Source organism: Streptopelia decaocto (genome assembly GCF_964273445.1).
Source record: "Streptopelia decaocto genome assembly, chromosome: 3".
Taxonomy (NCBI): Eukaryota; Metazoa; Chordata; class Aves; order Columbiformes; family Columbidae; genus Streptopelia; species Streptopelia decaocto.
In genome coordinates, this window is record NC_138656.1 from 34,885,776 (window position 1) to 34,912,795 (window position 27,020).

Here is a 27,020-nt window from a genome sequence, read left to right on the forward strand (position 1 = left end):
TAGTTTGTGCGCTTTTAGCTAAGTTATGCAGACACTAGTTGCCAACAACTGAGCCTCCTCACATCTTTCCCCCAGATTGTTTTTATTCAGAGGTAGCAATTTTGGAGATGTAATTGTAAAATTTCCTTCAACAAGAACAAAACAAAACAACAACAACAACAAAATCAACCTGGCAACTAAAACAAACAAAATTCACAACCTGGAGCTGTCTGAGCTTTCTCTGGGCAACATTTTATTAACATCACAGCTTTTCTTGCTCCTGATCCTCTGCCTTCTTCACATTGTTATATGACCTGGAAAGAATGTTCTATTCATCTGAATAATTTTATGACTTATCTTCACCACGAAATTAACTTATAGGACTCTACAAAATGATAAAAGAAAGATAAACATGGATTGTGGCTTTAATTTTACATTAGATATACATTCTGTTATGTTGAAAAGCATTGTCTCTTCCTTTCACTTGTAACAATGGAATCACCTGCAACTTTCTGTCTGGGTACACTGCAATTTACAGACTGTTCAGCCACAATCATCCTCTTTTTCAACATATCTACACTTCTGGAAGAAGCCCCCTGCATTACCCTTTGCCTCTGCAATCTGCATTAAATTCCCCCATAAAGTGAAGTAAATTTATTTATAAACTCTTAATAGCACTGTTATTTCTTATAGTATCAGTCACTGAGCAAAATACTTTCCATTCATTCTGGTAAGCTCATGATTCAAGTTGTGGTGTCAAGATTCAAACTATGTAGACAGATCACTATTGTTATAGGTTGGATACCAAAAATTAATAAAATCAACTCCAAATGAAAAAATATCTATCAAGAAAAAAGTTACCTTTTACACCTTGCTGTCCAGACATCGTCAGTGGTAAAGTATGAGTAGAGTGGATAATCTGTGATCCTACAGCCTTGTTCACCTGTTGTGGCTGATGGTATAGTTTTGGAGTATTGGCAGTTTGCACAGGGATCTGGCAAAGTTTACCAGTGTAATTAGGTGGGCATTGGCATTTATCTCTAGAACTGCACTGGCCTCCATTCATGCATGGAAGGTGGCAAATAACTGAAATGAAAACAGAAAGAAAAACTTTATTAATGACTCTGGCTTTGGTATTATCTGACCACACATCACACACAAGTTGTAGAGGAAAGGAATAGGACTGGGGCCTTTTGTTCTTCCAGCACCTGAGGAACAACTGTCCATCTGACATGCGCTTTTGAGTGCCTTGTGGTAGAACCACTTCTCTTCCCCTCGTTGTGACCTCTGTCTGGTTTGCACCTTCCCCCCAAGACAAACACAGCAAGCACATTCTTCCCTCAGAAATTCCAGCTATTTTATTTCATCATTCTATTAGCAAGATGCTAAATTAATATGGTGCCTAGCTGCACCTCTTATTCGCACTTCAGTACAGGTACTCTTATTTAGTCAGCCTCCCACCTACACTTTCCTGGAAGACCAGGCAAAAACCTCACTGGAGAGTAGACAGCACTGGGGAGAAATTTTCCATTTTCACCGTAAGCATTAGCTGTTCTCTGGAAAAACATGTCTTACCGAGTATCTGGACTTTTGCTTAACGTTTATCTCTCAGATAAAATAAGCCACCCACTCATGAAGATCATAAAAATATAGAGGAATTCTACTCAAATTATTTCAGAGACAAATGCCAAAGTATTAAAATATTTTAGCTTGAATATAAAGACAAGTGTAATTCCTTCTGTGCCAGCTAGTACTTGCATATATACAGCAATGGAAGTTATCAGATGAAATATGAAAAATGTCAACAGTAAATGAAAAATATTTCTTAACTCAAAGACAGAAACAGTAATAGGCATGGTTCAGCACTTTCTAAAAATATTATGTGAGACTTTACAATCAACCATAGTCTGGCCGAGTTGTCAACGTTTTCAAGAACTAACATGTAAAAACAACAGGAAAAATACTGTAGCTTTGATTTAAGACAAAGGCTTTTTTTTCAGAAATCAAAATTTTTTTGAGAAATAGCATACAGAATCCATTTTTCAGCTCTAAGATAAGATTCTGAATGTAAAAATAAATAAATATAAATCTAGACTTCACAGTAATTATGGCAATTTGCCAAATTGGTATTGCTTGGTTTATACTGAATTACAATAAAAATGAGAAACTGTAGATAATGCAAAGTTACCAGGAACCTAGTGCTTATTATTCCAAGTGGTGTAGTCTCTGGACAACTGCAGCCTAGTGTATTATTAATAATACCATAAAACATTAGTATTGGAAAGGAACTTCTGTCTTGCGTGTCTCAAGAAGACAAAGTGGGACTTTCAGCAGCTCAAGGAGTTCCAACCGAGCTGAGTAATTCACTTGGCCCAGAATAAATGCTCAAGAAATGGTGCAATTCACCCAGCCCATCACAGTGCACCCTCACGTTACATTGACAGGGTCTGGAATAGCGATGCATGATCACCAGATAGGTCCACGCACAAATGTAAACAGCCAGAACTGATTTTCTGCTCTCTTCTGCAAATGTATATTTAATATTTTTCTCATCTTATCGCATATTTTCACTTAATATAAACTGACTGAAAGTACTTCAAGCTGTAGTGCTGTGCTAAAAGGTCTACTTGGCTTCAGAAGGCTATCCACACCATTGCAGGCCTCACTTTTTGGGTACCAACGCTGTTGAGGCTCCATCTGAGTGCCTAAAAGATGCCTTTACAGAATGGGTGTTATTTCAGGGCAAAATGAAGGATTTTTGACCCCAGCAGTAACTAAAGCATGACAGCTACCTCTGTCTCTCCGGTACCATTTCTCCCTGAGCAGCCACAGGTGAGCAGATTTACTGTAATGGTGACAACATACAAAGAATTCTAGGTACTTGTAAAGATCTGCCTGAGCAAGGTTGAAAGCTATGGTGGTTTTCCTGCAAAATTAACACCACACAATGAATTAGTGTAAAGTAGCATTAAGGGGACAGCAGTTTGGTGTTTGAAAGAAGTACAGCGAAACAAAGGCAACAGAAAGTCTCACTGATCAATTCCTTGAGTAGAAGAAGCCTATCTCACAGATTTTCTTCCTGTCCCCTCCATACTCAAGGTGACAAGGCAACATGCAAAATCCAGCTTTTAAATAATATCAATATACTCAGTATTTCCACCAAAATACATTAATTTCTTCTGAGCTCCTGTTCCCATAAAGCAGTCAGGGTCTGGAAGTCCATGTCACCAGGTACCTCTGCATTACAGGGTGCTTTTCAGGCTCTCCTCTCCTGCAGCAGCCCACTGGGTAATGAATGGGCATATGAAAAGCTTTGCTTTCAAGCAAACAAAAGTTTGGGATAAAAATACTAGGAAGGCAGATACCAATGGAAAAGAGTTCATTCATGACAGAAAATAAAAAATTCCAAGCTGCTCATGCTATCATGTGGTATGAATCACTCAGGCAACTGATTTATATACAGATATATTGATTTACATCTCTTAAAGGTCTGGCCTAGTGTATGAGGAAGGAACGTTAAATAAGAATACATTAAACCTATTCAGAGGATATAAAATTCTGTAATAAAAAAAATATTCTGAAATATGCAATTTTGAGTTATACTCAGTCATGTAAAAAAGAAAATAGGATGTGATCGCCAGTCTAAACCGAAAATTTAGTTATTTCAAATGGTAAATATTACAAGAAATTAAAAACAAAAAAAAAGAGGATGAAACACAGTGAAATAAAATACCTGGTAATACTTGATAATAGGTATAACACACACACATACACACTAATTGTGATGTTTCCTAAAGCAGTTTATGGCCAGGAGAAAGGGCTACATTTGATTATGATACTGATGCTGGAAATCACAGGCACACAACTTCACCAGAGCTGGAATTACACACAGACCATTTGAGAAAAATGAGCTGAAGGGGGTGTAGGTTTATGGCATCCAAAAAGGCAGAGGAAGGAAACACTACTTTTCCTCACCAAGGCTCTGGGAATCTTAGGTTAACAAAGACCAAAGAGCCCTGGGGAAAGGATCACTTAAGATAGGAACAGGATATAAAGCCAGGGTATGTTTGAACAGCTCAACTTCTGATGGAAGTTTTTTGTTTTGTTTTGTTTTGTCATTGAGGTTAAAGAACTTAAACAGAATGGCTGAACACTGCCAGAGGCATAGGGGACATTCCTGACAAAAAACAGACCCACGCACTGAGACCATTAGAAGATGCTGGGTTTGCATGTATGTTCACAATTGGCATTCAGACAAACAGCAAACTGGAGCTTGATTCTCACTGGGCTGTTGCCATTGCTTCTGAAAAAAGAAAAAAAAAAAAAAAAAAAGGGAAATAAAAATATCTATTACAATGTGAAAATGTCTAGCTGCTCAGAGCTGATAAAAATGGGGAGCTAGATCTACACGAGATAACAAGAAATTTCAATTCACACATGGCTATCCTACAAACAAAATAAAGAAAGTATTAATGGACCTAAGAAAGGCAACAAATTCTTCACTCAGATCTGCCGTAAGCCAAGTCTCTTATATGTCTCTTAAGGATCAGCCAACATAAGACTGAACAAATTTAATGATTTCTTAATATAAATTAACATCCATCCTTTAGAAATATAAAGACAAGTTTAAGGAATTACAAACATTTAAAGTATTCTTGGGCAATTAATTGGTAATAACAAGCTTTGATTTCTCTGGCACCCAAAGGCCTTAATTGTCCCCAGCCTGGCACAGCTTGCTGCGTATCACTGTTCCAAGTGAGCCAAGCAGAGACGGTGCATCAAGATGTCCCCACAGGGAGTCTCTGAAAGGCTGGATACACAGAAGAAGGACAACATTTGCAGCATGAATCCTGATAAAGCTTCCATAGCTATGGGTTGGAAACACAAGAAAAGGGCATGAAATAATCAACAAAGCAGCTACAAAACCACTGGTATACAGTTTGTCCATGTAATTACATCATCTATTTTGTTTTCAAGATACTCAAACAACCTCAAACAGCTCCACATAAACTAATTTAATCAAGTCCGAATGTTTTAACTTAATCAAAATAACATGTAACAAAACAAATTCCAAGCACCTAAATCCTCATAATCCTTAAAAAACAGCCCACGCTTAACCCAAACAAGCCCTTCGGACTGATGGAAACTCCCTTCCTGTAACTAGTGTTGAAGAAAATGAAGATAGGTTTTGAGATGTTCCTCATCTAACTCTCAAAATTCCTTTTCTTTTACACCTCAGGAAACATGCGAGTTTCTTTCTCCCTTTCCCTCATCACTCTCCCTTTTCTGCTTACATGCTACCAACTATTCAGTTGTAAGCACTTTTCAATTATATCACCTAGCTCTCCAAGGAAAACCTTAAACTGCTCATTAGATTACAGTATTTCCACTGGATGCATCATGAATCAGCACATTAATTTTGCCTCTGAGTACTACGCAGTTATCCAGCATTACTGCATGCCACACAGTTGTTTGGTCATCTTTCCTCCATGCTGTTACTAAACATGCAGAAAGCACAGGGACCAGCACGCAGTTCTAACAAACACAATTCTTCTCTAAGAAGAAGAGATGAATGTTCACTGAGGGGAAACACAGCCACATCCAACACCTCTGTGATAGAGTGTCTTTTAACATCATACATTTTAGGCAAAAGTTGAGACCTGGAAGTGCTATACATAGATCCGCACAATTGCTCCAAACTTATTTCTACTTTTAAATTGCAAAAAATCTAACAGTAACTTACAAAAGGCACAGAGGCATGAGTTACAGTAATGATGCTATTCTTCAGTTTAGACTCTTCCCTATTCTTCTATTATTTTTATAAATCCTACATGTCATTCTCGGTGTTTCTAACTACTTAGATGGTTTTCTCTTCAGATTCCTGGTCAAAATTCAGACTTTTTATGTAAACAAATTGCAAGTTAAGTGACCTATTTATTTGTTTTAAAGTAAGATTAAGATAATCTTGATATTAAAAACTTGTGCTTTGGGAAGCAGATAGAGCAAAGAAGCTTCAAGTGCCCTTGATTTAATAGTATAACACCTCTACATTTAGCTCTGAATCTATCCTAATGTTTGTATTTTGACAGCTTTTAGGAGAAATGTTCTATTGCAACAACCAACCACAATTTTTTAAAAGTAAATCTGATGGCAAGACCTCCAGCAGCAGATAAAAAATTGCTCTTTTCTGCTCACCACTGGCACCAAGAAAATTATGCCCGGCTCATGTGAAGGACCTGGTTACCACCCACAAACCCCTTATTCCGTACCACTACTGTTCACTGATCCAGACAATGAGGACAGCACCAGATTTGGTTGGAGACAAAAGCAATCCTGCAGCAATGGCTCCTCTCTGCTACTGCCACGAGTGCAGGCAGGGCCTGTGACAAATGGCAGTATGGTGTGCGGGGTGAGCCTCCCCATCACAGCACTTCTCAATGAAATCTCTACTATTCAAGAAACAGGGAAAAATGTTTTGAGGATATCCTCTGGCTTCCTTTGTTGAATGTAATCTTGTATATAAACAACGGCTTAAGCATAAAGCAAGAACTCAGGTAGACTAACACCCTGTAATATGCATAGTAACATGCAAGTATACTTTGAAATAGTTTGTAAAAGTGAGAGTGTTGCTGGAAAATCAGTGCGGGAAAGGTGGGTAGAACTGCAGTGTATACTTTCTCATTTGGGTACACTAAAAGAATACAAAGTAAAAAATAAAATGAGAGAGCTGTCATACAGAAATCTCTCTAGTAAACAGTTTCATTTGCTTTATTACTAGTTTAAGTAGTTTTAAATTATCTTGCACAAATATAGATTCCCCCCAAATGGCATGAATTTAAACCTGCAACTGTTTTACAACAAATAATTGCAAATTAATTAGGATGACAGACAGTAGAACAGTATAGGTAAGGAACATACTTCAAAGAATATCTTGACTTCAAAGTACATTTCCTTATTAGTGGAGGCTGTTTTTATCCAACTTGACGAATACTATTTATGAGTAGGAACACCAAAATCTAGTTTGTTTATATACTCCCAGGATTTTGTTTCTCCTTATTCTGTGCTTCTGTAGTTACAACTTTCAGCAACACAATATATTGAAAGCTGTTATGCACATTCCTTTGCAAATGAACTCCCAAGTCTTAGTCTCATGAAAAAACACAGTAGTCACTTCAGTGGTTGCATTAAGATTCACATATATACAGTGAAAAAGAAATGAAACAATTAAAAATGTTCAGAAGTGGAAAAAAAAAACTACTTTATGGTATTCAAGGTGACATGCTCCATTATGCCAGACTTCTGACAGAAAGCGATACAGAGGAACTATATCAAATGTGGTCTCTTATACTGTCACCTTCACAGTGCTTATGACATGTAATTATTATAACAAGATTCTTATCAAACAAGTTTTTACTCTGATTGTTGTAATATATTAATAGATATTATGTCTGAATGTGATACTGAAGGCACTTCATATGTTTCCTCTGGAAAGAAATAAGATCTGCAACACCGCAGGGAAAATTTTCAAACAGGAACCTAGCTCAAACCTAATGGTACGATAAGAAAAAACATGCAGCTACTAAACTGGGTTCTCAGCTATTGCGAATTAACATGGTTACTGACTTCACTAGGATTTGTCTTATATTTTTAAAGTGTTATTGCCAAGGAATCTTTAACAAACTAATGCACCCCCACTTGGGAATGGGATAAGTACTGCTGTTTATCCAGACAAGGAAATCAAATTATTGCCAAAATAAATAAGCGTTATTCCTGTCTGGATCATACATGTTGGGGGGGGGGGGGGGAGGTTCTTGTTTGTTTTTGTTTTGTTTTGTTTTTGTGGGGGTTTGTTTGTTTGGTTTGATTTGTTGTTGGGGGGGGGAAAACTCAAAGAAAATCAAAATCAAGAGCCACAAAGAAGAATCCTGAAACAAATTTAACATTTCTTAAATACAAACAATCTTTTCTGTATATAAGTGTTGTTTTCTGTAGGTAAAATTATTTTATTACATTAGCACTGTTAAAATTATTTTTTAAAAACACCGCTACAACACTAGGAATAAATGCAGAATGATGACATTTCTTAGGAACTACATACAATCATTATTAATATCTCCACCTCCCACAAAACAATATTAATACCAATCTGGATTGCAGGGGTCATTTTGTTGGTTTGTGGTTGAGTGCACATGACGTTTCAAAACTGTTAACATTAAAGATCTAAGGAAATACCTGAGTCCAATGATGAACTCAACTAATACGGAATTCTTGAGCAAGAGAATGAATCGCATTCAAATAACAACAGCTTTTGCTCTAACCAAACTGCAACCACATCTGACTGTCAAGATGATGAAAGCAGCAGGTTGCCTCTAAAAATCCCAGTGTAAGGAGATCTGTGTCCACACCTCATACAGACGTACTTCTTACAGATGCCTTTTATATAAAACTTCTTTACCCAGAAACTACATGAGTCCTTGAATGCATTTTTTTTTCTTCCCACAAAGAACATCCTAAACTTCTAAACGTTATGAGAACATGGAGCTTTTTAAAAATGGATTGCTTTAGGGAGAGGATAAACTGTCCGAGAAATGCATCCCTCATTGTATCATATTATGACAGAACAGACAAAATATTCATATTTCAGTGTGAGGAATCCAAGCAGAACAATAACGGGGAAAAGAAGTTTTAGCCTCCATACCCTGCTGGTGGTATAACACAGCATTTGTTTGCCAATTTCAAGGACACTTGTAAAAACGGTTTGCCTGCGCCCTTTCTGAGATGGACTAAATGTCACCAGAAGGCTACTTAGACATGTCTTAGACTGTGAAATTGATATATATTTTGAAATCTAGTTTTTGTTGATCCAACATGGACCTACAGTTTTGAAGAGGAGAAAAGAACATTGTATCCTTCTCACAAAGTATAACATTTCATCCTTTCAGCCCCTTTATTAAGATCACGATCTTAAATGTAACAGCTTTCACACCAGATGGTACCTACATCTACTTTGAAACCGTCTCTAACCAGTATTTCTAGCTACTAACAATCCAGAAAAAAAAAAATTAAAAGAAAAAAATCAGCTATTTCTGTATGATGCATGTAAGCTGGACCAACTGTTTCCACACACAAAGCAAACACTTATTGAATCCTTTTGCTTTTATTTTATCAGCAGTAATAATTTTATAGATGTATCTGTCGTATGTTCTTTCCCATACCATTACTGAGCTGGGTCTCATGTAATATTAAATGTCTACCCTGGAATATTTTTCTGTAAATTCTTTCACTATCCTTACCAACTTTCTATATTAAATAAAATTTATCACTATTTTCCCCCCTTCCACTTGTCATCATTGATCCCCCGGGTCCCACGCATCATTACAAAATCAGGTTGGTGTCTTCCTTATTCCTTGCTGAATCATGTCTGGACACTTCCAAAAGTAACTCCAACCATTTCATGCTTTTCCATATTTTTTTTCCTCCTAATCAAGTCTATCTCTGATTTTAACTTGTAAAAGAATCCTTACTGAACAAAATTCATACACAAAAATCTAGCTTTGAGGATTGCAATCAAAGCACTGTTTTTAGGTTGAATCAAGTCTCATGACTGAACTCAGTAGAGTTGAGAATCAGTGAGCAGAAGGGCAAGTAGTACTATTCACTAAAGCCATCTGGACAGACGTGACTTTATACTTTAAAATATGCTGCCAAGAATCCTGGGGAATCGTTCTTGCTCTAGAAGGATTCTTCCTCTCAAAAGGAAAAAAAAAAAATCAAAATCCCAAACAGCCTTCTCTTTCTGTCACTCTCCCTACTCCATGAAATGCCATAGTGCACTTACTAAAAAAAAAAAAAAAAAAGACATTGTACTAAGGAAGCTCAAGAGCTGTCATCATGCCTATGGCTATTTGACGATCTATCAGTTAAGTTATTTTTAAGTTGCTGCACATTTACATATGTAAGAAATACCTTACAGTTATACTATTTGTCTGTTGTAGCTGTAACCATTTTCTGGCTTCAGACATATCATTTTACAAAGTCTTTCTACACTTTTTCATAGACAAATACGCATTTTCTTTGCACTATACATGTTGACAACATAGTTCCAAAACCAGGAAAAACAGAGGGTGTTTTTTGTTTGTTTGGTAGGTTTTGGGTTTTTTTTTTTTGTTTATTTGTTCGTTTGTTGTTTTTTTGGTTTTTGTTTTTGTGTTTTTTTTTTTTAAATTCTATTACAGATCTAGAATAATACATTTAAAATAAACAGAAAGGAAACACTAAAACTGAAAGTCCACTGCTAGAATGCAGTCTAGCTATTCCCTTGATGTTTTCACTGTTCTCATAATTTTGGAAGAACTATCTTTTTAAATGAAACTGTACTTCACTAGTTCTTCTCAAACCCTCCTCTATGTACCACTATCAGCATGAAGCTTTAAAGAATTGTGTAATACCTTAAAGCCTAATTGGAGGAATGTCTGTGATGCTACTCAATGCAGCACTACATGGTAAATTACCAAGGAAGGCAAGTAGGAAAAAGCATCATAAAATCAGATCACCTACATCTTCAGGCATTTTACATTTTGTATCTCCCAACAGCAAGCTTTCCATTAAAAATTCATTCTCTAAGTCAACATTAAGTACAGGCTCAGTTTCTGGGATAATCATTATCTTCACAATTAATTGAGCTTTCTGTGAGCTGCTGAAAGGCTGTCTAGTGATTAGCATCGCTTATGGTACTGTGAACTGACTGTAAATAAGTTGCAGTAAGTCTAACAAATTAGGTGTACACTAGAAAAGAACTGTTTACTTACGAAAAGGGGGGAGGGATTGCTGTCTTCACTGGGGACAGAAAGCTGTGAGATCTCGTCCAAGGAAAAATAGTCAAGTAGGTTTTGCCTTAGTTCTCTGGGTCTGTAATACAGTGAGCTGAGCGAATTTCTGAATCTCCACTGCCTGTAATCTAAGTATCAACATGCACACCATACATAGATGCTGACATATAAGCAACCTCTGATATGCCCCCAGGTGTTTCACCCGTCCCTCAATGTGGGTGCAAAAGGCAATAGGAGCCTCAAAGGACCTGTACCATACCCTTCCAAGCCCATGTGATAAGCCAGCTATCCTCAGAAATGTCAATTGCAACTAAAGGTCTGTGTGTAGGTGACTGAAATGAGCATCATCTAACCAATAGCTGCCACAGAACTACTACATTGTTACAGTGTGGAAAGAAGGGGATGGCTGAAAAACAGTATTAGAATATTCAAATGCTATCAGAAAAATAAAAGGCATGAATAGCCTAAAGCTGTTGTGACTCAACATAAAAATAGTATAGAAAAAACTATGGTAGTTGAGAAATTCCGGCTCAATAACGGACATGATTCTCACACTGGCTCTCCACTAAATCTGCTTCTTATATTCATAGTATCTGAGACTATTCAGACACTATTTTTAGAGGCAAGGGGATAGACAGAGTGTTAAGGGATGACTCACTCCCAGCCTCATCATATTTGGTGAATCTTCTGATTTTATTAGAGGTGTTCCTAATATATTGATTATAACACAAGAGTTAGGTCTGCAATCAGTATACTAAGGAAAAAAAACCAAACACCACTAGTTGCTGTTTATCAGGAATTAATGCATTACAAATGGCCAGCGTCAGACCTTTGATAATGATACTAACACATAGAGAAAAGCTACTCCAGGCATTTCTTCAGACTTGTACAATGTGCTGATATTAATTTTCCTTTTTGTGCAAGATACATGCAACTGAAATAAAATCTCTAGGGAAGGCTAGGTCTGCAAGTGTAGCAACTTAGAAACAGTTCTTTAAGAAGATAATTCTTAAAAAAATTTCCTGCAGAATACAAACCAGATTTCAAAATAAGATGTTGTATAAAGACTTTATACGTATCATTTTAAGCAGTCCTGAATAATTTATTGCCACTGTCAAAGTGGTAACACTGAAATCAAGGTGCCCAGCATCTGATGACAACTAACCCTTCCTATGTTCCCCATGCTTTTAAGACTCCCACTCCTCTGTATAGCATGCATGTGCCTGAGGAAGCACAATACTAACATGTATTAGTTAATGCTGTGATGTATCTGTTTTCAACAGACAGAACAGGAATTCAACAGGACAGATAACAATGAACAAGCATCTTTATTGCTACAGAATCCTTCCCAGCTGTATTCTTCCCTTCTAGTGTCAGCTGAGCAGCATTACCCACATTTAAGAACTACAAAATTAATAAGTGACTTGACCACAATGACACTAAGCTGTTATTATTCATGCACTGTTACAAACCAGTGAAGCCACTGGACAGTTCCTCTGCTCTGACACCATTCTTCTATTAGGCTGTTTCCGAAAAACGTGCTGGACTCTTCCATCAAGTAAAAAAGTAATAATACCCAGTAGTATTGGGCAGAGAAAAGAGCTGCTCTTAGACATTAAACTACTTGGTTAACACCATATGAAGTGGCAAAATGTCCTAAGAAACATTTAAGTGATTGGTCACAGCTGTGTTATGCAAGGGCTCTAAAGACCACAGAAACAGCAAAGCTGACACTGGCCAGGGACATCAGCATCCTCACCATTTCTGCCAACGGAATAACAGATACTTAAAGCTCAGCTTCATCCCATTTAACCTTTAGTGCCTTCTTGAACTTGGTTAGGACTGTTATTAGCTGAGGTTTCCCAGTCTGTCAGTGAAGACAGGCTCACCCAGAGGGCCACTCAGCCCACCCACAGGCCAACCTGCCACAGGTGTCTCTCTTCACTGACTCCTAGGATCCTACTCAGGCACCTCAGTAAGATTTGGTGAGTGGGATGAGCCCTCCAAGCTTTGATCCAAAGGGTCTGTGAACACCTATCCACTGCATCCCATACCACAGACATTCCTCCAATAGAAAAATTATGTTTAGAATAGAAAAAGAAAAGCCACAAATTGTAGTCATTACAAAAATTTCCATAATTTCCAAACATCGTGAGACTGCTCTCTGATTACTGTAGCATTACCACAGTGCTCATTTTTGTGTGAAAAAAATTTACAAGAAGAACAAAGTAGGAAAAGATTCTATCAAGTGGATACCTATTAACATACGAATAATAGCTTGTAATCCAGACCTTCCTGGACTAGTTAAAAACTATGAAAACCATGAGCTATCTAAGATTTTCTGGCACTGGCTACATCACAAGAAATTGGAAAGTTTTCTAGGGAGTTGACCTTGAGGAGATGACACAATATGAGAATATTGGGAAGGATATTATTCAGAGTTTGGGTAATAAATTAGGTCATTGGAGACCTGTGAAAAGCAAGAGACTCAAATCTTGAAGTTCTGAAGGACGAAAGGAACAGAGTCAGTGCTAATGAGTAGGAAGGATAAAGGTTACTCTGCAGAGAATGCACAGTTGGAAATCCATTAAAAACCACATATATTCAACACTTCTCATTGTGGTTCCTTTAACAACACAAAATAGCTGTATAAATTGTTGAACAAGCTGCGTAAACATAAAATACAGTCAGTGCTCTGACTGGTGATGTCCAGTCCCAAGCAATTAAACCCTGCACCCAGCTCCCCTGAGCTGTATACAACACCACTGACAAACTTCACGCTCCAGTGAGGTACCTGACCCTGCGTGCCAAATGCGTGCAAGTACAAAAACATCCCTTTGCACCCCTTGTCACAACTGGCATTCTATGTAACTCCCAATAAATTTGAAAAAAGATGTTCTAGCACCAACTTACAAAGCATCTAATTAAACAGACTGAATTTAATATAATCAAACTGTAAGTGAGACATGATGGACACATACTAACTGCAAAAAGGTAATATTACAGCTTATGTTATGAAGCTGGTCTCCTTTGGTCCCTGTACCAGCAGTCTCCAAAGCAGGGTGTGCTCACCCCAACCAATGTGCAAGACAATCTACTAGGATGCTGGAAAGAAATAAGTTTTGTCAAAATAGAGTATACTTCCTCTTTATTACAGCCATTTTTTATCTAGTTTAGAATGTACATATATATGATATGTACAGTAGTATGCGTATATAATTCATAAATATCTATACATACATATATAGGTATGTGTGCTCAAAATTTTTTTATAGATAGGGATGTGCAATAGGACCACCATCCTGTACAATCTATGAACAGAACCTGTCCCTCTCAGGGGAAGTCAGAGAACTTGTGTTCTTAAATTATGACATGACAAGCTGCTGAAAGTTCCCCTAAACTTGAAGTATCTGAATAAAATAAAATATAAAAATCTGACTTCATAGCTCAGCTTATCAGCTTGAAACTAAACTAAAAATACAACCAACATGACAAAATAACAAAGTATCTGGCTGAATAAAATACAGATGAAAAATACTCTCTCTGTGACTGGGTTTCTTAAAACTCAAAACCCTTCCTGTACAAGCAGCAAATACCCAATTTTCATTAACTTGCATCCCTGAAGACTTTTATGTAAGAGGTTTTTAAAAAAAAAAAAAAAAAGTTTAAAATTCCCATGGTGTTCAGCTTGATTCACATCTGTAAATCCCTGGTTGAAAGTTCAGTTTCCTTTTAACAGTTCAGATTTTTTATGGACAGATGGAAAACTCAACTTAAAAGTGTGCATAATGAAGATAAAGTTAATGTTAAAAAAAAAAAATCCAGAAATCTCAGTGCCTCTACACTACAAAACAGGCCTCTCAATTACTGCGATACTCAAGTCTCAGATCTACTTATAGGTGGAATGGATAGGTGAAAGTCACACAGTCTCCACTGTGCAGACAGCGGTATTATCTGGAGCAGAATAAACAAAACCAGATTATAGGGTAGAGAGGCTGAACAGGGAAAGACCGAGAGCAGTAGAGCAGTGATAGCTGCTTGCTTCCTTCTGATTGTGTCACATCCGAAAGGACATACTAAATATAAACCAATTTGCTAAGAAATCTAGCCATGATAAATGCCGTATTTTAACCAGTAAAGAAATTTGTCAGACTCTTCTGTGCTTACAGAATTCAAAGGCAACTTTCTTCTATTTTAAGTGAAAACTGGCATATACTTGATCTTCAGTGGGGTATGTGCAAAGACATTTGATTTAGCAATAACAAAATTATAGCTGTAAAAGGTAGTGTGTTTATTTGAATATGCAACAATGTAATCATTCAAATAAATGCACTCTTAGTTCTCTTTTTACAGTACTCCAGGTCGGATGTACAGAAAATAATCCCCAGAAATTAAAACCATATACAGCAAAATAAAGCATTATGCATGTTAACTTTGTGTTCTGTTTTGCTTCAATGTTGAGGGAAACATATTCCATGTGTTTTTGAATGGCTGCAGGTGTGGATTTTGTACCATTTCCATTTGTGGTTTTTCCTATGACGGCACATCCAAAAACTGTGTTCTCTGTAATATACGGTTTGTTGAGTGCTTTGAGAGCAGATGGATTTTTGCGTCGCAGTGATGGTCTGAAGTCCTTAAGGAGAGCAAGGGAGTGGAAATGAGTTGCTAACAGGCTTGTCTAAGTTCAACCTCATGAAAATCATCTGGCTGAACAACATATTTTCTTTAAATTAGCATCTGACCTCTGTTAGAATCAGAGGAAAAGAGGTCAAATTTGAATAATTATTTTAAGATTATGAAGAAACAGATCACAGATGCTGTAAATTGTATGGTAGAAACCAGAAGTATTTGTTGAGGACAAGTACTGATAAATTCATGGTGGAGAGAAAGCATTCTTTCTGAACAGATGTGAATACCAACAACAAAATCCTTAAGATATAATTTTTCTTTATAATTTGAGTATAGCTGGCCAATAATTGAAAATGCATTAAAATCCTGAGTGCTTCTCAGACTACAGAACAGTACATTTACATGATAGGGTAGAACTTTAGGCCACTAGTGGTTCAGATTAGGAAAGCCTACACTACACTACCTGGATTAGAAGTATTATAAATGAATTCATTCTCCTGTCTGCTCAAATTTACTTTCTAGAACAAAGGGAGAATGGAATAAAGGAGTATCTGTTAAATTGATGCTCATGACAGGTGGATCCTCCCAAATTGTTTTGCATCGGCTCTTCAGGCTGGGAAATATCTTTTTCCTAGTATCTTCTATAAGGCAGAGGATGTAAACAATTAATAAAATAGTTCCATCATTATTTGTGGTTCTTTCTATTTTAGTCACTTAGTCCAGTCTCTGAGGAAAAATACTTGGCCTTCATTTTGCTACACCTGTCACAATGCTGCTGCATGAATAAATATTTCAAGCATGGCCATCATTTATACAGATTAAATTTCAAATTACCAGCAAAAGCAGCGAATAAACTCCAATGTCCTGATCCTTTTTTTTTTCCCGAGACACACAGACTCTGACAGGCTGACCAACTTCCCTGATGACTGTTGCAGTAAGCTTACCAAGTTAAGCTTTTAAACAAGGTTTTTGAGAATTCTGAAATTTTCAAGTGTCTGCCAGTGTCTGTTAAAAGAAAAAAAAAAATATTTCATCTGGCAGCAAAAAGAGCATAAAACAATAAAGCTTGACAAGGCAGAAATGATAATTACTGCAGGAGCAGTAGAAACAAAACTTTTACCAAATAAGGCTACAAGGTACCCACTACAGAGACAGTGAAAAGAATACAGTGATAATACTGGGGGAACAGCAAGGTTCTTACGTCATAGCTGCTTCAGAAAAGCATGATACTATGGGAAGTTCAAGTGCAAAAAACCAAGGATATCTCAAAGTAACACTTTACTCTTACCCACAGAGAAAACACTACTAAAAACAGGCTATGAATTATTGCATGCTGTTCTTGAGCTAAGCTGTTATTCTAGAAATAAGCTCCTCATCAATTAGGATGTCTGAGGGAACACAAGTTGAAAACCAAAGCATTAAAAAAATATAGTCAATTATTCTCAGTTATATTACCAAAAGGAATTAAAAATCCCTGCATGACATTTGTTATCAATTATTTTAAATCCCCTGTTTGAGAAACTACATATACATCTGCTAAGTCTCCACTGAAGCCATAGAACAGAGTTTTGCTGGGGCACAAGTTACACAGATGAGACACTATGCATCATCTAGCCAGGCTGACACCATTCACCTAGTAGTAAACACCACTTCATAACAGAGAAGATGTTGCCATTCTAGCAACTGTTATTAAACCCAGTACAACAACAACAAAAGAATAAAATACAATGAGTAGAAAACTGAACAGTGCACACCTCATGCCAGAAGAGTCTATAAATTCTCACAAATCTCCACCAATGCTTTTACAAACTGTTGGTCTTTAAGCCTGCCTTCCCTGGCACACAAGCCCTCATATGTCATCAAATTTGCCCTCCAATATTATTTACAGTAAATGTCCTTTCACACCAAACAGTATTGATAAATCTTCCTCAAATATCATTACCTTTTAGTACCTCTTAAACATAATAAGTATGTGTAGTATGTATCATATGGAGCAAAGAAACAACAACTTTTTTACATAACAAACAGCAGCAAGAAAGTTCCATTTGTTACTCCTGGATTTCCTGTCATACAAAAAACCAATAAAAACGTGCTGGCTTGCTTTTAGTTCTTTGCCATTTTTAACCAACACAATTCTTGGATAATACCAGAAGTGCTCTAATAAAAAGCAGTGTTAACTTCTACAGCATTGATAGAAATTCATGATTGTGTATATCTGAATAAAATTCAGAAATTCTACCAATTTTTTTTTGTTAAATAAATTATTTACATTTTCACAGTTCTAAATAAGTATGCTCTCTAGACTCTTTGCTGGATAGGAAATTCTGTTAGAATAATAATTGCATAGCATGTCTTTTTAATAAATTCCCTTTGAATAAGCTATTGTTTTAAGATATACTGGTCAAATTTCCTTTTATTACTTTCAACAGAAGACCAAATAAAATTTGAGCAAAATGTTTATGGTGCTTCTTGGAAGTTTCTGTCTATACATAATTGGGAACTTCTGGTCAACCTCAATTATCCAAAAGCATTTGTACAGTGTCAACACAGTAAAACAGGAGAATTTGTTGATAGAAAATTCCAATAGGGGAAGTGCCAAAATTCAATAGGCAATATAATTCAAGCATTATTGCAACAGGGTACAAGCACGCAGTTCACTGTGATCCATGCTGAAAGCTTTAAAATTTATTATTAAATAAATGTATCTGGTCCTTCAAAATATGAAAGACCAGATATATTTTCACTTTGGACACTATTTTGCCAAATGATGTCTGGTAGATCCTCATTAACATTTCATAGATGAAAGGACGATGGATAAACACCATCTCATTCTCTTCTACTGTCACAAGGAAAATTGGCTCGCATGGACTGCAGGCCACAACATGTACATCTGACACCTTTCTCAGCATCAAGAATTTCCTACAAAGACCAGCGAAGCTGTAAGAGAAACACACTAACTTTCACTCAAATTCAATGAAACAAGAAATAAAGGGTTCCTGAAAATCTGCCCTTCTTCTGAGGAAAAACACACAACCAAATATTCCCTCATCCCCATTAATGGCCTAAGTAGATGATGGTTGCGCATAGCAAAACCAGGAGGAAGGACAATTGCCCAGGTTATATGAAGAGGGATCATAAGAAAAGGGGAAGGGAATGTTAAAAGAAGAGATAGTGATGAGCATTAAAGAGTGACATAAAAGGGAGCAGCAGATCAATAATACTATCACCACCTCTGCCACAATCGTCTCCTATGGTCTTGGGAAAAAAAAATAAATAAAATCTTTAACTCTCCCTGGTCTCCATCTGCAGAATGCTGCTGTTTTGCTGTTTGACACAGATACTGCCACGTGCTCAGACAAAATTTCTAAAGAAAGATGCACACTCCCACTGAATAGCACGCTACTCTATCTTCTCATTTATAACAGTTTGAATGAACCGCTTTAAATGAGATGCAGGGCTGGCAATGGACAGTAAATATAAACCCAAGTATTAAATGACTGCTTCCTTTACTAAGTTCCGTCATTCCTGTGTAATGAACGAAATGGGGATCCTGTGAAAAAAAAAATAGAATGTAAAGCTATAATTAAATATGTATAAGAGGGGGAAAAAATGAGGAGCATGAAGAACATTAATTTGGGCATTTCCTAATTCATTACTGTTTCATTTTACAGTTACAAATTAGTCGCTGTCCTCCCACTTCTTACAGAGAAAATTTCTTTCAAAAATAGGTGTTTTGGAATGTCCAATAATTTTGAGGAGAAACAGGACACATCACCAAGTAGCTTCAATGGTGAATGAGACAGAAACCTCCTATGTTATTCTATATGCATCCTTTTCTATGCACATATATCAACCCTCTTTTACAAGCCTCTGTAGGTATATCAGGACTGAAAAACCATACAAACTGCACATGTATTAGCCCAATAGAATAATGAGAATCATCTATTCAGCAAAAGTTTCCACTCAGATTAAATGCTTTCATTCTCCAAGCCAATGAAATATTAGAGGTTGGTTAGTTTAATTGTGCAACATATCCCATTCACAGAGTGAAACTACCCCCCCCCGCCCCCCCCGCCAAGTTTCACTGAAGCAGACTGGCAATCAAAGAGATCCTTCCTTTTAAATACCAAGCTTTCACCACCTTCAACTGAAATGCCAAAATCTCAGCTACCTGAAAAGCTACATTTCTTCCAATCTGTTTCTCGTTGTGGGTTTTTGTTTTTAATGGCTTATTCATATCTTATAAAATTTTCAGGAAACAGGATTTGTTCCTTGCCTGGACTCACTGGTACCAAGTTTCAGCTGAAACGACAAACTGAGCAAATTTTACGAATCTGAAATAACCCATGGAAAAACCTGAGTAGCTTTAGTACAGGCACCACAACTTTATCTCTCTGAAAATAAAAAGCATTTACAAAGTTCAGCACAAAGTTTAGAACATAAACACAAAATTTTACTCTCGTTCTTTATTAGAAATAATGGATTCTTAATAACAAAGCAAAGTGATGGGTAACTGCAATCTGTCATTAGAGAATCTAAAATCCATCTTGTGTAGAATGCTGCTTCTGCTACAGAATGCATTTAGATACAACAACCTAAAGCAGTTTCCTAATTTCCCCACTTAGAGTAGGTATCTATTATTAGTAATAGTAGTTACTTCTCCAAATAGGGCATGTGAATTTAACTTTTCTGGTTTTAAGGAAGAACAAATACTTAAAAAAAACATACTGAAAAAGACCTGTTCATTGCTTTAAGTATGTACTTTCTGACACAACGTTCTCTTTCATGGTTGCGCTTTAAAAATGTCAAATCATCAGAATAGGAATTTCCATGCATTCTGGATAAACAGTAAGGAAACAAGTTTAGAACAAGGACTTAAAAGCAAAACACGTAAGTAAAACATAATGCAGATGTTAAAAATATAACAAAAATAAATGATCTCAGAAGACCCAAATTATTTCTGCTTCATGTATCAGGAGACATCTCTATCAGCACAAGCCTAAGCTAACAAGAGGCACCAGAGAACAGACAAAAAATGTTTCATAATCTTTTTTTTAAACATTATTTCAGCATATACTCTAAACCCTAATTCAAAAGCTCCTGATCAGTGAAAACTCAATCTACAGGTGTAGAAAGTCTCCTCTCTGGTTATTATGAAGTTCGCTCACTACTTTTAACTGGAGAGCCACAGTTCAGACCTCTTTCTTATTCCTTTTCTGTAAAAATGACTATACTTAGAGCTGCGGCAAATGCTTTTGTAACAGGGAAGATAGATAGCTACAGGCAGGTTAAAAATCCCTATACATGTGTAGCAACTTGTTTTTATACATTTTTAAACATAACACTCCCCTATCTTTCAATCAAATACTATTACAGGCTGCTTTTGTTGAATATTTCCAGCAGCCTGTTGTACACAGCACATCAGGAGCTGCGTGGACTGTAGCCAGGAAGGAAGGTGTGGAACACGTCTTCACAGGTCCATTTCCACTCTCCAAGTTTTCAAGTATTTGAGAGAAGGTCGTGTTACAGCACAGATTTACATAGCAGACAAATTACATGACTGCTTGCTCTCAGCATTTCATAATTTCAATACAAAATTAGGTCAAAGGAAATGGGGAAAGAATAACCCTATCCTTTCACAGCAGTCAGAAAATCAAGCAAAAAACTTATCTACGGTTCTTGCCAAAACATTGGTAAAAATCTGTATTGAAAGTAAACACAAGTTTAAAGCATTTGATCTACCATCCTCAACAAAATCCTTTTCTTTTTTAAAATCTCAGAACAACCATTAAAAAAAACCAAAAAAGTGCTGTATTGCTTTTTTAAAACACTGGTTTTACAATCATTAGCCCAAAACAGATACATATTTTTAGAAACATGCATATTATCAAGGAATATGTTATTAATTTCAAGGGCTTGGACTCAGTCTGATCGTGTAGTATGAGTGTTAAGAGAGGGAACTGCTCTTTGTAGTGTCTGTCTGGGTGAAAAGGAGAATAATTTGGAATAGCTTTTCCCCCTTGTCAGAGCCTGAAATATAGTGTACTTTAAAAAGGGCAATATTAGCCAGCCTCAGCACTGCCTGACATTATGTTTATACTAGACGGAGGCTAAAATTACAGTGTTCGTATCTGGCATTCTTTGAGTACAAATTGGCAAAATAATTAATTTTAAAAGGTTTTTTTAGAAAACAATACTATGATATTTTCAGGGTAACACAAAATACTTTCCAAGAGCACTTAAGGATATCATAATGTGAAACAACAAATTTAGAAGTGTTCAGGTATGCATCCATATATGTGTATTGCTCTTAGATTACACAACTAATACATTACAGTTAAAATATGCTAATCATTACCCTAGATGGCTTTCAGGATTTGTTTCGCCACAGTCGAGCAGTTGTAGGGTTTAGACTGGCATACTGCTGATACTTATTGAGCAAGCAGAAAGAATAAACATTACAGAGAAATGACTGGCTTCAATAAATTCAATTAGACTTAACATTATTTCAGTTTCTAAAAATGACAAATAAGAAATCTGATTTACTCTCAGCAGAAAGAAGAAGTTTTAAAGCTAATGTGTTTGTAGTTTTAAGGAACTCCTGAATAATTTTTTGAAGAGAGATTCACTGTGTTAGCTAGATTTTATGTGCATTTAATACCTATTCAATAAGCAAACGAGGAAACAGAACTTCTAATGGAATCTGACATTTTCTCTGTTTAACAACACAAACTCTGAGAGATGAATTTTACCAAAAGCTTCAGCTTAGTATGTTGTAGCCCTGCAGCTGACAACTCAGATTAAAAATATAGGAGTTTTTTTTCTGTGACACAAAAGGAACTTTTGGGACCATTTCCGAAGGATACCAGAAAGCTTGTCTAACATACAATGGTTCCCACTCAGCCCAGCCCTCCAAACAAAGAGTAACAGATGCACAACTGGTATTAATAATAAAACATCTCCTCCCTCTGTTAGTCAAGAGAGGACAGCTAAGGACAAATACAGTTTCAGGGTACTTACCTACTCGGAAGTTAGTGGCTGTCAGCGTGTCAGCAGCGTGGCCGTTTTCACTAATGAGGGTGGTGGTATTTCCCTTCTCACAGTTGTTCTGACAGTTGCCTTTGGTACAAGTCACTTTACAGATGCTGGGTGTAAAGACCACCTTGATGCGACCAGTGTGATTTCCCACTGTCAGCGGAGGCAAAGAAAAAAAGAAAAATAAACAGATCACTTTGGTATCCATTGATTTCCCTCAAAAAGTTTTGGGAAAAAAAAAGGCGGGGGGGAAGAAAAAGGCGACAGGTCTACAGGAGGAGGGCAGTCTGCAGTGCTCTCTCTCATAGATCTCCAGTGGTGTCTCTGAAACAGGAGTAGGAAGCTTAGCAAACAGAACTCCGGGATCCGCTCCAAAACCACATTTAAAGTCAAGTCACTGGAGTGGGATTAGTAATCACAATGCTGCACTTTATTCACAGGCAGACAAAGAGCAATACCAAGGGCATGACAGCTTAAATAGCCAACCCTGACAGGCAGATGTAATGTAAAGAGGCTGGCTGTGCACCTAGGGGTGAATAAACTCTTGTGTCCTCCTGCATACTTTTCCTGTTTCTGCACTTATTAAGTCACTATTTGTAGCTCGACCCCTGGAAATGTTTTAGGCATGCGGCATGTCTGAAAACATCTGTCTCAAATCTCCTGGCACCCCAGCCCGAAGTGGTCAAACCTTGTGACGCAGCTGCCTGGACCCATTTTTTCACAGTTTTTTGGCACTATTTTTCCACAGGGATTTAAGTATTATAGACTGAGCTTTGCTGTCAGCCTTTGTTAAAGCAATAAATAGCTCAGAGAAAAGGGTAAGTATCAATTCTTAAAAATACTGGTTCTGAGCTCAGAGATAAAAATAGCTAGATTCTCTTTTTTATACACTCCTTACAGTCATTTGAAAAACTTGAAAGTGACAAACACTGAGAAAACACTTATATTGATTTAAGTTCATTAGAATTACTTCTTGTTACAGAATTTGATTTAAAACCAGATGTATTTGATTCCACAGCTAACAGCTGAAGAAAAAAAAAAGATATTAAAACTATTTATTAGGAAAATTAGAGAAAAAAAAAAAACACGGATTCCATTTGCAATTATTTAAAAATAAAACAGGTTGTCCTCTGCAGACTTACTAATAAATCCAGTAAGTTCTTGTAAATACACCACAGAATACTTTCATACCAAACCTAATAATCCCAAGAAATGATGCACAGAAAGAGTAGGATCTCATTCTTCCTCATGTCACAGAAATAAAAAACGATACTTCTCTAACCTAGTTTATTGAATACCCTCTGGACAAACATTTTTTTGAAAATCTCAAGAAAATGAAGAAAATCTTCCCACTTCAAAAGAATATAAAGCCTTCTTATTTCTGGCTCTTCATAAACAAATTAAAATAATTGTGCCAGCTGTTTTGTCTACAGTGAAGGCATTGCTCTATTTGAACAGCAGCTGTAGTACAGATGCTCCCACCTTATTCTCCTTAAACAATAGTTAGAAAAAGCATAGCCCAGACAGATGCAGGAATAAAATATTTTAATTAAAGGCTAGCATTGTGATTTTAGTAGATTTGGAACACACTCTGGATTCCTCAGTGCCAAGAATTTCTTACAAAAATTATTAATACACCTTTCCCTATGAACAGACATAAGTGGCTTGTGAACTGCTGACGCTACAACTTCTAAGATTTTCTTTTGTTAAGCACAGCTTCACAAGCAATACTGCCATATTTGTATTTTTATTTGCACAGTTTTATCTAGATACATATATATGTATATATATTTTTTTCCTAGAAAAGCCCAATCCATTTTATATTTTGTATTTTCAGATGTTTTAGTAACATTTTTCCTTTAGGATGTGATCTAATTAAAAAAACATGGTTAGTTGAGTCACAAAAGTCAGTCATACCTACACTGTAAAAACCAGTATTGGGGGACCCACACAGGCTTTCCAGCTTAAATTAAAAAAAAAAAAAAAAAAAAAAAGGCTTTGCCAATACAGATGGAACTAAACCATGTTCTAACTCTTCTTCACAGTATTCTGTACTACATTGTTGAATGTTGAGTTGTAGCAAAATTTGTGCACAAATTTTGCTAACAAAAAATAATATTGAAAAAACATTGAAAAAACTCTGTAGCATAATTCTTTGGTAGAAGAGATGCATTAGTACAAGACTGAATGGAAATTGTGAATTTGTGTCTCATGCATTTTGGGTGAGAAAATGTTAGCATCTAAGTTTGGGAATAATGACATAGGAACAGCAGTTGAACAGTACCTTCAAAAACACAGGCCACTATCTATAGACGTAAAGAGCATCCATGAAAGAATATCTAAATGAAGCTTTTCAGGAAAGTAAGAAGTCTGAAAAACACCATAATGTAAGCCCTAGCCCCTACAAGTATTCAAATCATTATTCAGCAATGGTTTTGCGCTATAACAAATTCAATCCTTACAGAGATAATCCTGTTTTACTAGTTGCAAATAGGCAGAAATAAGACAGCTTCATATTCTTTTAACACGGGAAGATTTTCTCCATCTTTCTCAGATTTATGGAAACTATTATGAAACTATTCTGATGTTCTTCTTGCCTAGCAGGCCACAACTTCTACCTTTCTCAATGCTTCTGGAGACATTTAGAAGGGATGCAAAGCTCATTATGGCCTCCAAGCTGAAAACTGACCAGTGTATGAGGAGGTGGATTCAAAGTAGAGACATTATCTTCCTCCCTTTCCATAGTTGTACCTAAGTAGACAGTACCATCCTCACACATCTTAAGATTCAGGGACCTTAACAGTGAGTATAACACAGGCAGATTTAAATTGAAAGCAGACCACAAACCCTTCTCCTGAAAGGAAGCTTTCGGCAGAAACTCTGCAAGGTTAGACACTTGGACTTCCTTGAATCCCTCCCTTTCTTCTCTTCTGTAGATTGTTCTCCCCCCCGGCCCCTTTTATCCAAAGAGGGGATGATTTAATTCTAAATGAGAAACTATATATCCTTCAATATCTCTTAGCTGGTTTGGCAGTATTAAAGTTAAAAGCCACAACTTCAAGCTAGAAAAAGCCCATTGCTGCTATACTCTTGACCTGTTTTGGTTTTGGGCTAGTTCATAGTGAAGAAGGACAGTACATTTTTAAGGTAGCATACAGATTATTTTCCTCTTTAAACTCCAGAAGCTTTACTGATGATGCCACTGTGACTCGGACACGACGAGATCTGCAATTTAGATTATCTCAAATTCATTTCTGGAAAAACATGATGGTGCTACAGCACTGCAACATACCTGGAATCATTATTTATATATATATATAGACAGAAATTTATCATAAACTCTTCAAAACTGATTTTAAAAATGTGGAAATGAAACACCTCACTCTGCCCTTAAGTATAACAACAGACTGAAGAACTACAAATTTGAGACCAGATAAATAAAAGAGCCTAATGAAAGACAACAAAAGCAGAAGATACATACACTGGATGAACAGTAAAGCTAATGAAAAAAATGGCAAAACTAGAGATAAATTCAGATTGTTGTATTAATAAAGGTAGAACCACCAGGATTACTAATACTGGTTAAAGCTCCATCCCTGAGCTAAGCAGCAAATTCACAAGGAGACTCAGCCAACTGCACCATCATCCTGCCTCATAGTCCAGGCTCACTTGTACCCAAGAACTCTTAGATACATTTGTCAAAGTAGATCAGTGGAAGAATGTACCCATAATTTCCAAAATCTGTGAAACTCTTGTGAGCCAGTTTAAAAAAAAAATAAAAGCCTGGGTAAAGTTATGTGATCTTTAGTTGAAAATTGGCACCACATGTAGGTGATTTTCTTTCCATCTCTGTAAGTCACTATGATATAATATTATGAACACAGCAAGCTCATGCTGTGATAAATTTATGATTAAGCAACAACTGCAGGAGAAACGGAAAATATAAGCAAAAGGATTTCTTCATAGATTCCCTTCTGCCACTACTGTCCATCATGACAAACTGATTTTTTTTTTTTTTTTTTCCTGCATTAGCTTAAAAGATGAATGAGCTAAGACAAGGCAGGTGGCGGGCTTTAGGTCCGGGTGGTCACAATAGCTCTCATAGCCATGCCTGGGCAGAGTTGTATAAGGGGAAGAAGTTCTCCTCAACCTCCTGGGTCTCTTTGTCTGTAATGCTATTCCGCCTTCGTGTCTTTCTAGAAGAATTTCTATAAACACATTTTTTTCCTTGGTTTTACGGCTGCCCTCACAGCTCCAGCATTCTGCAAAGATTTAACTAGACAGTATTCAATAGCTGTAGTAGATCTCAGAAGATTTGTGGCATGTCCCTGCTTTGCAGGAAGACAATGGGCTAGCAATACTAGTGAAAGCAGAACTGGTATTCAGTTAAAAAGATGACTACACTATACTGTCTCATAGGTCAAACGGGACAAAGAGAATATATTTTAATGTGTTGAAAAAAATGATTTTATTGTGTCTATGACGTTTTTGTGTTTCACAGTGATCTAATCAAAATGATTCCCAATAAAAGTCACAAGCAGTGGCTTA

At 36.6% G+C, this 27,020-nt stretch overlaps 1 protein-coding gene across 6 annotated transcripts in view; it reads right to left on the minus strand.

The window, feature by feature from the left end:
* The window catches only part of LTBP1 (latent transforming growth factor beta binding protein 1), a 197,304-nt gene that overhangs the window by 109,083 nt on the left and 61,201 nt on the right, over positions 1-27,020 (minus strand). For 4 of the 6 annotated variants that reach the window (XM_082050042.1, XM_082050045.1, XM_082050043.1 and 1 more), the window contains 2 exons: positions 22,458-22,625; positions 841-1,065 (listed from right to left, as the gene is read on the minus strand). In XM_082050042.1, coding sequence (XP_081906168.1) covers positions 841-1,065; positions 22,458-22,625 — 393 coding nt within the window. Of the gene's footprint in view, positions 1-840; positions 1,066-22,457; positions 22,958-27,020 lie in introns of those variants that run through there. The other 2 variants (XM_082050046.1, XM_082050047.1) reach the window with 2 other exon arrangements.